Below are 15,781 nucleotides of genomic sequence, written 5' to 3' on the forward strand. Positions count from 1 at the left end.
GAGTGGAGGAAGGCTACTGATTTGTTTGAGTTAATTTTATATCTAGCCACTTTGCTAAAGTTATTTATCAGTTGTAGGAGTTCTCTGGTGGAATTTTTGAGGTCACTTAAGTATATTATCATATCATCTGCAAACAGCAATATTTTGGCTTCTCTTCCAATTTGTATCCCTTTGACCTTTTAGTTTTCTAATTATTCTGGCTAGGACTTCAACTACTATAATGAATAGGTAGGGAGAAAGTGGGCAGCCTTGTCTAGTCCTTGAATTTAGTTTCAAGTTTCTCTCCATTTACCTTGATGGTGGCTACTGGTTTCCTGTATATTGCTTTTACTATGCTACGCCCCTTGAATTCCTGATCTTTCTAAGACTTTTATCATGAAGGGGTATTGAATTTGTTAAATACTTTCTCAGCATCTAATGAGATGATCATGGGTTTTTCTTTAGTTTGTTTACATAGTGGATTACATTTATGGATTTCCATATATTGAATCATTCTTATATCCCTGGGAAGAAGCCTTTTGCTCATGATGATCATTTTGATGTGTTCTTGGATTTGGTTTGTGAGAATATTATTGAGTATTTTGACATCAATATTCATAAGGGAAATTAGTCTGAAGTTCTCTTTCTTTGTTGGGTCTTTGTGTGTTTTAGGTAGAAATGTAATTGTAGCTTCATAGAACAACTCGGGTAGTGTTCCTTCTATTTCTATTGTGTGGAAGTTTGGAGACTATTGGTATTAGGTCTTCTATGAAGGTCTGAAAGAATTCTGCACTAAATCCATCTGATACTGTTTTGTTTTGTTTTGTTTTTGGTTGGAAGACTTTTAATGACTGCTTCTATTTCTTTAGGAGTTATAAGACTGTTTAGATAGTTTATCTGATCCTGAGTTAACGCTGGTACCTCCAGATTTTCCAGTTTTGTTGAGTATAGGCTTTTATAGTAGGATCTGATGGTTTTTTGGATTTCCTCAGTTTCTCTTGTTAATTTGGATACTGTTTCTATGCATTCTGGTTAGTCTGGCTAAAGGTTTATCTTGTTGATTTTCTCAAAGCACCAACTCCTGGTTTTGTTGATTCTTTGTATAGTTCTTTTTGTTTCTCCTTGATTTCAGCCCTCAGATTGATTATTTCCTGCTGTCTACTCCTCTTGGGTATATTTGCTTTTTTTTCCCCAGAGCTTTCAGGTGTGCTGTCAAGCTGCTAATGTGTGTTCTCTTCAGTTTCTTTGAGGAGGCACTCAGAGCTTTGAGTTTTCCTCTTAGCACTGCTTTCACTGTGTCCCATAAGTTTGGATATGTTGTGCCTTCGTTATCATTAAATTATAAAAAGTCTTTATTTCTTCCTTGACCAAGTTATGATTGAGTAGAGCATTGTTCAGCTTCCATGTGTATGTGGGCTTCCTGTTGTTTTTGTTATTATTGAAGAACAGTCTTAGTCCATGGACATCGTGTAGGATGCATGGGATTATTTCTATCTTCTTGTGTCTGCTGAGGTCTGTTTTGTGACTGATTATATGGACAATTTTGGAGAAGGTACCATGAGGTACCATGCTGAGAAGAAGGCATGTTCTCTTGTCTTAGGATAAAATGTTCTATAGATATCTGTTAAATCCATTTGGTTCATAACTTCTGTTAGTTTCACTGTGTCCCTGTTTAGTTTCTGTTGCCATGAAATGTTCATTGATGAAGAGTGGAGTATTGAAGTCTCCCACTATTGTTGTGTGAGGTGTAATGTATGCTTTGAGTTTTAGTAAAGTTTCTTTTTTTTTTTTTTTTTTTTTTGGTTCTTTTTTTCGGAGCTGGGGACCAAACCCAGGGCCTTGCGCTTCCTAGGTAAGCGCTCTACCACTGAGCTAAATCCCCAGCCCCAGTAAAGTTTCTTTTATAAATGTGGTTACCCTTGCATTTGGAGCATAGACATTCAGAATTGAGAGTTCATCTTGGTGGATTCTTCGTATGACAAGTATGAAGTGTCCTGCCTTACCTTTTTTGATAACTTTTGGTTGAAATTCAATTTTATTTGATATTAGAATGGCTACTCCAGCTTGTCTCTTAGGACCATTTGCTCGGAAACTTTCACCCAGCCTTTTGCTCTGAGGAAGTGTCTGTGTTTGTCACTGAGGTGCATTTCCTGTATGCAACAAAATGCTGGGTCCTCTTTACATATCCAGTCTGTTAGTCTATGTCTTTTTGTTGGGGAATTGAATCCATTGATATTGAGAGATGTTACAGGTCAATGATTATTGTTTACTATAATGTTTTTAGAGGTGGAATTATGTTTGTGTGGCTATCTTCTTTTGGGTTGGTTGAAAGATTACTTTCTTGGTTTTTTTAGGGCGTAGCTTCCCTCCTTATGTTGGAGTTTTCCATCCTTTGTAGTGCTGGATTTGTGGAAAGATAATGTGTAAATTTGGTTTTGTCATGGAATATCTTGGTTTCTCCATCTATGGTAATTGAGAGTTTTGCTGGATATATAGCCTGGGCTGGCATTTGTGTTCTTTTAGGGTTTGTATGACATCTGCCTAGAATCTTCTAGCTTTCACAGTCTCTGTTGAGAAGTCTGGTGTAATTCTGATAGGTCTGTCCTTAATATGTTACTTGACCTTTGTCTCTTACTGCTTTTAATACTCTTTCTTTGTTTAGTACATTTAGTGTTTTGACTATTATGGGACAAGAGGAATTTCATTTCTGGTCCAATCTATTTGGAGTTCTGTAGGTTTCTTGTATGCTTATGGGCATCTCTTTCTTTATGTTAGGGAAGTTTTCTTCTATAGTTTTGTTGAAGATATTCACTGACCCTTTAAGGTGGGAATCTTCACTCTCTTCTATACCTATTGTCCTTAGGTTTGATCTTCTCATTATGTCCTAATTTCCTGGATGTTTTGGGTTAGGAACTTTTTGCATTTTGCATTTTCTTTGAGTGTTGTGTCAATGTTTTCTGTGGTATCTTCTGCCCCTGATATTCTCTCTTCTATCTCTTGTATTCTGTTGGTGAAGCTTGTATCTATGACTTCTGATCACTTTTCTAGGTTTTCTATCTCCAGGGTTGTCTCCCTTTGTGATTTCTTTATTGTTTCTATTTCCATTTTTAGATCCTGGATGGTTTTGTTCAATTCCTTCACTTGTTTGTTTGTGTTTTCCTGTAATTCTTTAAGGGATTTTTTTGTTTCCTCTTTAAGGGCTTCTACCTGTTTACCTGGGTTGTCCTGTATTTCTTTAAGGGAGTTATTCTTGCCCTTCTTAAAGTCCTCTAATATCATCATGAGATGAGGTTTTAAATCATAATCTTACTTTTCCGGTGTGTTGGGGCATCCTGGACTTGCTGTGATGGAAGGACTGGGTTCTGAAGATGCCAAGTGGAGTTGGTATCTTCTGTTGCTTATGTTCTTGCACTTGCCTCTCACCATCTGGTTATTTCTGGTCTTAGCTGGTCTTGCTCTCTTTGACAGTGGTTTGACCCAACTATAAGTCTATGTGTCAGTACTCCTGGGAGACCAGCTCTCTCCCAGAGGGATCCAGGCACAGAGAGTTGTGGCACAGGGACAGCTCCAGGGGCACACAGAAACTGGAAGGATCCTGTCCCAGACTTCTCTTCAGCTCCTGAGTCCTGAGGGCTCCTGGCAGGTTCCTCAGAGCAGAAGTGAGAGTCTTATCTGCACTCTCAGGTGTGTTAGCAATCCTTGGACACTAGTTCTCTCCCACTGGGATCCAAGCACAGAGGGCTGTGGCTCAGGGTCAGCTTCAGGTGCAGACTGGCCTATTTTTATTTATGCTCAATGTTCATTAATAGAATTTGATATTTAATACACAACCCTGCAGTGGTTAAGAACACAAATCATTATTTTTGATGGGCAACTGCCTCGAAAAGGTCTCATGATGAGGAAGAGGAGGAGACTGATTAGTAGCTCTTACCTAGTGAGCCAATTAGCCATAGTTAAATTGGTCTTCCTGATGTTTGGTTTTCTCCACTTCTAGAGTCTCCGTGTTAGAACATCAGAAATCTTTGTCCTGAAGACTAGTATAGTGGTTGCTTAATTAAGGTAACATAACAAATCCAGATTAAGCTAAATGACCATCTTCTCAGCTCTTGGTAGGTTTGAGTATTCTCATAAAAGCACATTTTAAACTTCAGATGTAGCATTAATCTAACTCATACATTTGTTACCTATTTATGCATAAATAAGTATGCATTTGTGTAATTACTGCATATCCTCTGAAAGGAGCAAAGGAATACTTACATGTAATGCCTTAAATTCTTCTGTGAAAGGAGTTTTACAAGTCTAGTTAAATGATAGCAGTTACTCCTATATTTTTCTCCTTGTTTAAACTCCAAGGGGAGGGTGTGTGGAAATAAAGTCAAGAAAATTCTGAAAAAGCTAATTTGGGGGTCGCATACACAATGAATTCAATATGTTTTCAAAACTCAACAATTAACTCTCATTTTGACTTTAATTTATTTGATGCCAACATACTTGGCGACACTTAAAAAAAATGAGACCCAAGCTTTTTCTAGGCTTAAAAGATTACAACAAAAAGAATTACATGGTCTTTTTACTATCAAAGCGAACTTCTCAGATACGCTGAACACATTGAACAACTGTGAAACCTGGGAACAGCTTTGCCTTTAGAGGATTAAAATGCTCCATTTACCTAGACAAAACAAAATGTTTTACTCCTTTTTTTTCCGGGGGTGGGGGGGTGATCATCAGATTAATCAAGCCAAAACTGTGAGTCTTTTCCTTCTATGATGTAAAAAATGAACGATATAAAATCTAAGCAAAGCAGGTTCATCTATGAAATAGTCCAAGCTTAGGATATATCTAGTATAAGAAATACAAATAGTAATTAGATCATTAACATGAAGAACCATTTCTAACAGAGGTTTAGACACTGTTAAGAGTTAAATTAAAGGTGTATCTACTTAGGTGCTATGGAGAGGGGGTTTTATTTGTTTGTTTGTTTGTTTTGTGCAAAAACAATGCATAGCATGAACCTGGATACCATTTCATTGGGAAGCCAGCTCAACAATGTCATACCAGAGAAATTCTGTGTGCAGAGTACACCAGCGTTGCCCTTTGGACGGTGTACCTGGACCTTCCACCACACGATTCTTTCTGATTTGGTCAGCCAGCCAGTTTCCACTCCCATTACGCATGACAAATTTATCCAGGAACACTAATTGACTTTCTGGACCATAAAACCAGTTGTAATTTGAGTCTGCAATGGCCACAGTTCTTTGAAACCCTGTAGGAAAAAAAGTTTGAAAAGATTGAATTTAAAACTGTATGTTCCTATAAAGTCTAAACAATGATTGTCATGCCTGTTTTAAAATTACAATCAAAAGTTTATCTTAAGTAAAAGTAAATAAATCTGTGATGTTTGTGACTGTGCCATACCAATTTACCATAATTGCCCTGAAAGCTGTTGTTGGTAATAGATGTGACATACCTGTTAGCATGGACACATGTCCACACTATAAATAATGAAGCTTGCATCTAGGACAGACACCATCAGGTGTGATCCTGAACCTGTTAATGATCCCTAGGATTTTCCACATCTCAAGTTGCATTCTAGGCTGAGATAAGAATGTAGTGTGCTTCATTTTGGCTTCCAAAAAAGTAAAACTTAATTTCCATATAAGGGTGAAGACAAGAACTGAATTCCCAGGGGAACTTCTGTTAATACATACTGCAGGAATTAAAGGAACCAAAAAATGCAAGAATCATAGAGTCAGGTACCGTTACTGGAGTTAGGGAAGAACATCAAAAGCAAATTCAAATATCATAGAGCAGAAAGGAAGAAAACCCTCTGTAAGCAAGAATAATCATTACTGTACTGGAGAGAGGGGGGAGGGAGGAGGGGAGGGAGGGAGGAGGAGGAAGAGGAAGAAGAGGAGGAGGAGAGAAGAGAATAAACTGAAAGAATAAAATAAAAACAGAATCTCTTCTAAAATGCTACTATGAATGTATTTATAGCTAGTAATTTGATTTCTAATAGCTGAATAATTATAAATTACGTTATGTCCAAACTTACACTATGTTTCTTAAAATGGGAGACATATTCCTCTTTATATCTTAAAGTGCCCATTACAAAATGCCTGGCTTTGCAAAGGTGTTCCTCAAGTTTGTTGGATTAATAAGCACAATAACTGAGGTCCCCTTAAATATCTCCTGACTGTCTTTTCTCGCTAAGGAAATGACCAGGAGAAGGCTTACTGTTAGATCTCAGCTCAAAATACAAACACTGGGACCTCCTGGAAGTCCTTTCCTCTAGACAGTCTTTGATTATCAAGAAGAACTACATACTATGATTCTTCTTTCAGTGTAAAAGTAAGCATTTGAGTTCTCAGAGTTTAAACTGACTCTTTAAATTGATATTTGCTATGCAGCTTCACTTTTTATCTTTGTGTGTGTGAACATGCACGTGCATCTGAGTGTAAAAGGAAATGTGCCCATGACATGATGTTCATGTGGACGTAGAGGGTAATCTTAGATGTCAGGTCACTTTCCCTTTGTTTTAGATGGGTCTCTCGCTGCTAACTGCTGTGGATGCAGCTAGGCAGCACACAACTTTCCAAACACTATCCTGTCTCTAACTTCCATTTCCCCAGATACTCGAGTGTTGAAGTAACAGATCCTGCTACTGAGTCTGGCTTTGCACTGGTTCTCAGAATTCAGTTCAAACTTGGTTCTCCTACCTGCATGACAAGCATTGCGCCTGAGAGAATCCCTGGCTGCTGCACTAATTTATGGATGACTAAGCTAATAAGGGGATAGCCTGTCTAGTCTATCTATATACACAGAACAAAAAGATTTCAATACCGGATTCTTCATTGTATTCTAGAATTATTGCCTTTAGTTTTATTTCCTGCTGTTGAACAAAAGGAACTTTTGGAGAAAGGGCCTATTAGGATCAGTTTCTGGTTATAGCCTATTGCTGTGGAAAATTCAAGGCAGCAAGAACCCAAAGCAGCATGTCACATCCAATCCACAGTCAGAAGCAGAGAGCAGCGAATTGATGCATGTACACTACTGCTCAGCTACCATGAGTCCACTCATGTAGTCCAGAGGCCCCTTCGTAGGAATGGTGTCACCCACTGTGAGCAGATAATTTAACCAGGACAACTCCCACAAACATGCCCACACATCATCCTAATCTAGACAATCCTCCATTGAGACTGCCTTACATTGTATCAAGCTGACAAAACTGTTAGGATTTAAATGTGAAGTGCCCAGCATAGGCTCATATAGGTAAACACTCAGGCCCTAGCTGGTATCGCTTTTGGAGCAGTTACAGAAGTTTTAGGAGGTGGAGTCTTGCTGGAAGAGTGTGATACTGGGGACAAGCCTTGAGACTGTATAGCCTGGCCGTTTCTTGCTCTCTCTCTCTCTCTCTCTCTCTCTCTCTCTCTCTCTGGTTCCTATATGCAGACACAATGTGTTCAGTCAGCTTCCCCCCTCTTGTTGTCAAGTCATCCCATCCTGTTGCCATGTCTTTTCTGCCATGAAGGACTTGATCCCTCTGGAATTAAGCCAAAATACTTTCTTCCTCTGTAAGTAGCTTTTTGTCAGTGTATTTTATCATAGCAACAGAAAAGAAACTAGGACATTAACCATCAGAATTATAAAACAAAAAACAAACAAAAAAAAGAAAACCTGTATTTCCCAAGGGAAGAAAATCTACCCTGATGAAAATTTACTTCCTAAATTTTCTGATGTTAGTCTTTCTTCAGAAATAAGGAGAATTATAAAGATGTCTTAGAAATGAGTAAGTTAGCAAATAATTATAAATAATTATACACATTTTTAGATATACAATGAGCTAACATATTGTGACTAAAGTTTCATAGCATTTTGTTTTGTTCTCTGTATCTGTACCATATATTTCAATATAATATTTAATCACATATATAGTGGTACTTTGTGGTTTTATTACTTTTTTCCTTACAGGATGTTGAGGATTCATTAAAACCAGGATCTTATATTTGTTTAGCTAGCATACTACCCATGAACTACACACTGGCTTAATAAAACAAAGAAAACACTAAACCTTAAAATCAAAATGTGTGTGTGTGTGTATATATATATATATATATATATATATATATATATATAACTATTTATTTCAAATCTGTACAGCTTGAATAAAAAAGCTTAAAATCAAAATCTACAATAGCCTTAAGCACAAATATCAGATAAAGAAGTGAGGTACAATCAGTAATGCTTGTATCTTGTTTAGGTCATGAAAATGAGTTAATGGCTACCGAGTTTAAATACACATGAAAGTGCTGTGGCAGGAGAGAAATGGTATTTGATCCATTATGTTCCAAAGAAAGTACTGAAACTCCCAATCTTTATTTGTGCTCCCAAAATTTTAATGTCTTCAGTTTTTCTTGGATGAAAAGAAACTTTGGCCTCAACACGTCGCCCCACACCCGCCCCAGGCTCATTGCTTTGTCACCCCTAGCTCACATTCAGTCAGACATGATGTCATGCTTTCCCTTTCTACTGTACCTGGCAAGACGGTCCTATACATAAAGGCAAAGTGGTGCTTGAGCCATGGATGGCCAAAGTGGTTGATGTCAAAGTGCCTCTGAACAAGAAACATGTACTGGAACAGGGATCTAGTGGTGTAGCTGCCATACGCAACTCCTTCATAGAGGGAGCCATCCGTCACCTCTCGCAGCAAGACCAGAGACTTCTCCATGATGCTTAGAACTTGCTTGGTCCACAAGTAGGCCTCCTGAAGGTACCCTGAAGGATGAAAATGACTAAAGGCTGAAACAGAACGTGACTAAAAATATGGCCACAAAAACTCTACAAAGAACCCTAACAGGTTATATGATTACAAATTACACATTTTAAATGCTTTTACTTGTCAACATGATAAATAACATGTGCATATTAAAATATCTACTATTAAATATTAAGGTTAGCAAATATTAAGTATTTTCTATAAAATGTTAAGTATTACTAGCAAATAGATCATTTACTAATTAAATAAACATAAACCCATTAGTGAGGACAAGTAATATTTCAATTTTTAATAAGCTAAAGTCACCACACACACACACACACACACACACACACACACACACACACACACACTGCATCACAACTTGCATGGAAATTTGGTATATGATTTCCTAAAGTTTTTGAATATGTGTTTTTTGGAGTTTTGTTTGTTTGTTTGTTTGTTTTTGGGGTGGGGGTTGTTTTTTTGAAAGTTCAGGGGTTGGGGATTTGGCTCAGTGGTAGAGCACTTGCCTAGCAAGTGCAAAGCCCTGGGTTCAGTCCCCAGTTCTGGAAAAAAAAAAAAAGAAAAAAAATGAAAGTTCAAACTTCTAACTTTTTTTTATAATAACCCACAAAAATACTATAAATGCTAGGGATACTTTCCTCAGCCTGTACCATCACAGGAGACAACTCTGATTCTTCTGCATGTTCAGATTCGACAGAATAATCAGGCAGAAATTGAATAGTGACACAAATCAGCTAGAAACCTGAGGTTGTCAAGGGCGAGCTGCATGACTGTATCCAGATATTCGGTCACAGGATCATACTGTTTAATTTTTCCACTGAAGATTATGTTCACAAAATCCCTGGATGGAGCAATGTGAGCGTTCCAGAACTCTCACACTTAGGTGACAGTAACTCCTCATGTTACAATCTATACAGCACTGAACAGAACCTTACTTGATCCTTTCAACAAGCGCGTTATCCCTTATTGTCCCCAAACTACAGAAGACTTGGCTTATTCCAGACTCATGATTCAAAACGAACAGAACTCTAGTCGGAATCAAAGGTTTGAAGCCTTGCTTCTTTTGGTGGCTCGTTTTAGCTGCACAGTGACAGGGAAAGGTTGAACTTACTGCCTTCTAATATGGCAGAGACTGTTACTTACTCCACAAGCATGTGTGTCCGGCCTCTGCTGATTACACTACCACAGGACTGCTAGGCAATGAGCTAGCTTGCAGGGTCAGCAGTGACCCAGGTCCCAGCATACACCATGCCGCTCAGGCCCTAAGGATCATCCTACCTCACATGTTGTTGTGCAGAGGTGGTAATTGTCATCAGGCTCTTGCTATGACCCAGCTCCAGCCTTTCCAGCAATCCTCCTTACCTATCTCATCAGTGCTTAAAACTATAGTCACTTTTCTTCCTGTATCCTACCATCTCTAGCCAGAGTACAGTGTGGCTGGCATCTACAGCCTGGCTGTCATCCCACTGATACCACACTACCTGGTTTGCACTCTATGTTCTTCATTAGCTATCACTCTAGACAGTGTCTACCAACATACTCTGCATTCTGAAAAAACCATCGGCATGAGATTCAAGCTGTCTCCTGAAGCTTTTCTCCTGACTTGATTACAAGTGACGGCTGGCAGACATGACAGGGAGAAAGCTGGATGTGGCAAGGTCTTGCTGGATAATCTATAAAGTATTAATTCTTTAACCTTTTTCCCCTTCTTTCTCTCCATTCCTCCTTTTTGGAATTGAACCCAAAGGCTTGCACATGCTAGGCAGACCTACCATGAATCCACATTCTCAACCATTTAAGATGCTTATAGGCAATGTAAGGCTTCAGTTATTCTAGATTCCCAAGCTCCAATAATATATTCAATATTCTAACATTTAATATCTAGATTCCAGGGGTATATTTAATATTCCAATGATATATTTAATATTCTAATGCTAGACAGACCCTACCACTAACCTACATTTCCAGCCAAATAAAATGCTTACAGGCAAAACAAGGCCTTAGTTGTTCTTTATTCCCGAGTTCCAATGATATATTTAATATTATAATGATTTATTATAATGTTAGAGCCTAAAGTTTCAGTTCCAGATTTCCATGGAGGTTGTAACCAAATTAGAGTTACAAGAACAACATGGGCATTCGTGTGACGTATCCAAACCATAGAAACTACTTCCAACTCTGATGCAAATGATCTAGACCAGGTGTTCTGATAGATTTTGTATATGTGTTTTAGGGGAGACAGTTGTATGTGGTTCACGCACCTGCATACTAGGAATATACATTTCAAATTTAAAACCTACTAAGCTTTAAAGAAACATTTTGTCCTAGGTTGACCGTCTTCCTCTGTCAGAATATCCAGAAGAGTGAGTGATTATCACTGATCCTGTGCTACAGGGTTGTGGTCTGGGACAGTTATTAGCCAGCTTTAGGAAACCTGCAGGCTAATATAGCTAGCTGAAATTTTAGGTTACATGTCTTTAGTTACCTAAAAGATGCCCTGGATGTAACTTCATCTGTGGGTTTAAATTTGGATCCAAGTATAAACATGAACCTAAGAACCATGAGAAAAAATGCTTGTGCTTCTCCCAGGGCAGCTCTGACTGACAGTGGCTCAAGTGATGCTCTGGCTGTGATAGAGTAATACACACACCTTGGTTCATCAGAACAAGACTTCCAGTGAGTAAGGCCATGCAGTTGGTGGGTTGGTGGTTGTGCAAGTACTGGAAGCCCCATCCTCTCCTGTAGGAAGTTTCATACATATAGCCCGAGGCATTGGCAATCACTTCCAGGAACGTCTCCTGCTGCGTCTTGCTCAGGTAGTTGTATAAGAAGTCATACGCAGTGGCGAAACCTACCAGGGAGTGCGCAAGTGGGACTTCATCCCAAGGTGCGTCTTTCACCAACCTGTAACAGAAGAATAACCCAGAATGAGTGCAGCCTCACTCCTTTGAGCACTCTACAAAGCATACAAATGAATACAAATGTACAAAGACACAATCCAAGAGATGTAAGGACACATACGTGTTAGGCCTAGAGTTAGCACAGCTCCCTCTCTCTCTCTCTCAGGCTTCTGGCTACATCAAGACTCCTGAGATTTTTTTTTCTTTTTACTTTATATTTTCCATTCATTCATTTATCCATACATTCATTCATTCTTGGTTTTTTGAGACAGGGTTTCTCTGTTTAGCCCTGACTGTCCTGGAACTTGCTCTGTAGACCAGCCTAGCCTCGAACTCAGAGATCCACCTGCTCCTGCCTCCTGAATGCTTGGATTAAAGGTGTGTACACCATGACTTGGCTAGATTTTCCATTCTCGATGACAGATAGAAGAAACTATTCAGATGCATAAGAAACAGAGCATGTGATGGCAAAGTAGCTCAGTGCTCACCCCTCCTTTCTACGTGCTGTTCTTAAGGCTGCTGTGGAAAAAGAGCTCAACAAACATTGGATATCAGTTCTAATATGAACATCAGCTGGTTGGCAGGAAGGTGTGGTAGTCTACAACACCACAGTCTAGACAGAAGTACAAGGTCAATCATGAAGGGAAGAGAGACTCAAACACTGATGAAACTGACTAGGTGATGAGGAGAAGTGATCTGGGTGAAGCCTTACCTGGTCACCTTAGCAGAATTTCAATGCTCTTCCAAAATGAAGTTCTATCCCCCTTGCTTTTCTGATTACTGTGTGTGTGCAATCACAGAATAGTGTGTGGCACAGATAACTCTCAGTAAATAGTTTTGGAAAGAAAGAAAAAAAAAATGAACGAAGAAACTGACTATAAAGCCAGGTCATACTGCTTGCAATGATGATGATGTGGTTATGAAACCAGGAATCTGGCAGGATCTCTTTGCATTTATAATAATCTCACTATTCCAGTTAGCTGTCCTGGTACTAAAAAGACGAAGATTGATGAGTTTCTTACTCATTTGGTCATATTAAAAAATGATGCCTTGGGGGGGGGGGCTGGAGATATGGCTCAGAGGTTAAGAGCACCCGACTGCTCTTCCAGAGGTCATGAGTTCAATTCCCAGCAACCACATGGTGGCTCACAACCATCTGTAAAGAGATCCGATGCCCTCTTCTGGTGTATCTGAAGACAGCTACAGTGTACTCATATATATAAATAAATAAATCTTTAAAAAAAAATGATGCCTTGGGCGTACACCTTTAATCCCAACACTCAGGAGGCAGAAGCAGGCAGATTTCTGTGAATTTGCAGCCAGTCTGGTCCACAGGGTTCCATAATATCCAGGGCTAGACAGAGAAACCCTTTTTTGAAAAACCATAGATAGACAGATATGATAGATAGGTGACAGATGATTAATAGATGATAGATGGATAGATATGATAGATAGGTGATAGATGATAGATGGAGAGATAAATGATAGATAAAAGATGCCCTTCTGCAGCAATTCAGCTTGTGGGCATTACACCGCTTGTAAACAAATTCTCTGCTCCTAGAAACAAAACATGAGACTATGCTATTGTCAGAGTTCTATGCTATTGCCACAAGTTCTCTAGTGTCTCATAGTGACTGGTGACAGCTCGGTGTCATTGTACCACGTTATGATATATCTATTAAATAGCCATGCATACATCTAGCCACAATGGCCCTGACATCAGTAGCTTGCTATCACCTGTCAAGTCCTTACACACCTGTGTAAATGATGATTTTATTGTTACAAATATTACACAAGACACAACTCCTGAACTTTGTAAAAAATTGCAATGGCAATTTCTTTTAAATTGTCTAGGTCTTGGACATTCAGTTTGTTCCTTTTGAGCAGTTTCCAACTCAACAAAACATGCCAATAGATAAATATTTATCAATTTATCTTTTTCAAAGCTATCCTCTAATAGCTGTATGTCTAGAAGTTTATTTAAATCAACAGTTCTCAATCTGTAGACTAAGATCTCCCCTATCAGATATCCTGCATATATTTATATTATGATTCATAACAGTAGCAAAATTACAGTTATGAAGTTGCAAAAAAAGAACAGTTTTATGGTTGGGTGCCACTATAGCATGAGGAACTGTATTAAAGGTCACAGCATTAGCAAAGTTGAAAGCCACTGATGTAATTTCTTCCCCTATACAGTCTTGTCCAACCTCAGCTACTTCTACGGTCATGGAAACTAGAGGAGGTTTGCTCTTGTGGGAGGGAGTGACTGGAAGCAGGTTAGTGATGAGGATATAAATAAGTAAAATAAATGCATGTTTTAAAACAGGAGGTTTGCTCTCAGCCCACAGATGAGGCAGGAAAAAGCTCAGTGTGACTGAGCAGTGGTTAAGGAATTTATTGAAAAATCTAGCTGGGGAATCATTAGGAAAACATGCAGACATTATAAATTTTCTTTCACTTTAGGAATATATTTACATGTATATCCATTCACCAATCTTGTGGGTGAGTCAAAGTCTATTGTCTGAATGTGGGTGTTCAGGCGGAGTTGATTGCCCCTCCTGCAAAGCACAGCTAGGCCACATCACAATCCCCGCTTTGCTTTCTTTATACTAAGGGAAAGTTAAAGATTTTTTGGAAGGAATGCAGACTTCTTCCAGATTTCAAAGTTCTCCCTTATCATTTACTACTGTCACCCACTAACGATTGCAATGTTTTTACAACATTTTTCCAGTTGATGTTAGAAACATTGACTCTTTCTTCCTGACTCACATTTCAGCCATTGTCAAATGGATAATAAATGTCATTATAAGGATCAGTGACACTTCAGTAGCCAGCTACAAAAAAGCAGCCAGTTAGTACTGGCTCCGATTACACAACACTCTCCTGATGAAACTGGGAAGAACACAGCAGATTCATTTTCATATTGCACAGCTAAGCAATTCAGACTGAAAACCAAGAACAGCAGCCACTCAAAATGACGACAGCATGATACCGTACTCATGGACAAAAACGCCTGTGTAAGGGCAACCTATACCAACAGAACTGGGCATAAAAGGGAATTAAAAGTTCATTGCCATAGTCTGTGGACTTCATACTGCCACTGATTTTTATGGAACTAGCACAGTTTTAGTGTAGAAACCAGGAAGAATACCCATAAATATGTGGGCAGATTACTGAAATACTTTTCAAGCACACATCTGCGAGGCCAGGCATGACCACTCAGAAAGCAGACATATCACACTGGGCAGTGGTGGGGCACGCCTTTAAATCCGACATTCAGGAGGCAGAGGAAGGTGGATCTCTGAGTTCTAGGCCAGCCTGGTCTGCAAAGAAAGTACTAGGATAGCCACGGCTATACAGAAAAAACCTGTCTTAAAAACCCAAGAGAATTAAAAAGGAAAAAAAGCATAAATACAAGGTTTGTAAGAATATAAAAGCAGCACCCTCCTTTGTAAATTACTTTTGCTTTAAGTTTTTTCCTAAAAGTCTTTATTACTATCATTGGAGCTCAGTGGCAGGTGGCTTTCCTGGCCTGCGTGAGCCCAGGGTTCAAGAAAAAGACAGAAGGCATATGTATCTTTCTAAAATTTAACAGACTAATAAGATTAAATTTTATTATAGCAATTTTATATGCTTTCCAAATTATTAATTATGTACAGAAGACAGTAGCAGAAATCTATAACGTTTACACTGCTTCAAATCTGATAAATTACTTCTTTAACAAAACTCTCTCTCTCTCTCTCTCTCTCTCTCTCTCTCTCTCTCATCCAACATCTCAAAATCTGCTCCTCATTAGGATGTGTATCAAAAACAAAGAAAACTAGGACCCAAAACAAGAGACAACATGAGAGAAAAGAAACAAGACACTGAGCCAGTGTTGAAGGGATCCAATGTAAGTCAAAGGCTATGGCTATAGAAGCTCATACAGGGTCAGCCAGTAAGAACACACCTTAAAAATATCTTGCTTTGGAGATGGGGCAAAGATGGCTCAGTGGGTAAAGTGCAAGTGTGAGGATCTAAAGTAGGCTCCCCAGCTCCCTATGGAGAAAGCCTAGCAAACGCACACTTGCATCCTCAGCACTGATGAGACAGAGAAGTAAATCCCTGGAGCTCACTGGCC

The 15,781-nt window shown here is 38.9% G+C and overlaps 1 protein-coding gene across 6 annotated transcripts in view; it reads right to left on the minus strand.

Moving 5' to 3' along the window:
* Dse (dermatan sulfate epimerase) overlaps window positions 1-15,781 on the minus strand; it is a 78,686-nt gene that overhangs the window by 5,573 nt on the left and 57,332 nt on the right. For all 6 annotated transcript variants that reach the window (NM_001108933.1, XM_008772900.4, XM_039098904.2 and 3 more), the window contains 3 exons: window positions 11,409-11,662; window positions 8,512-8,751; window positions 5,035-5,242 (listed from right to left, as the gene is read on the minus strand). In NM_001108933.1, the coding sequence (NP_001102403.1) occupies window positions 5,035-5,242; window positions 8,512-8,751; window positions 11,409-11,662 (702 nt within the window). The remainder of the gene's footprint in view (window positions 1-5,034; window positions 5,243-8,511; window positions 8,752-11,408; window positions 11,663-15,781) is intronic.

This window comes from Rattus norvegicus, chromosome 20, assembly GCF_036323735.1.
Source record: "Rattus norvegicus strain BN/NHsdMcwi chromosome 20, GRCr8, whole genome shotgun sequence".
Classification (NCBI taxonomy): Eukaryota; Metazoa; Chordata; class Mammalia; order Rodentia; family Muridae; genus Rattus; species Rattus norvegicus.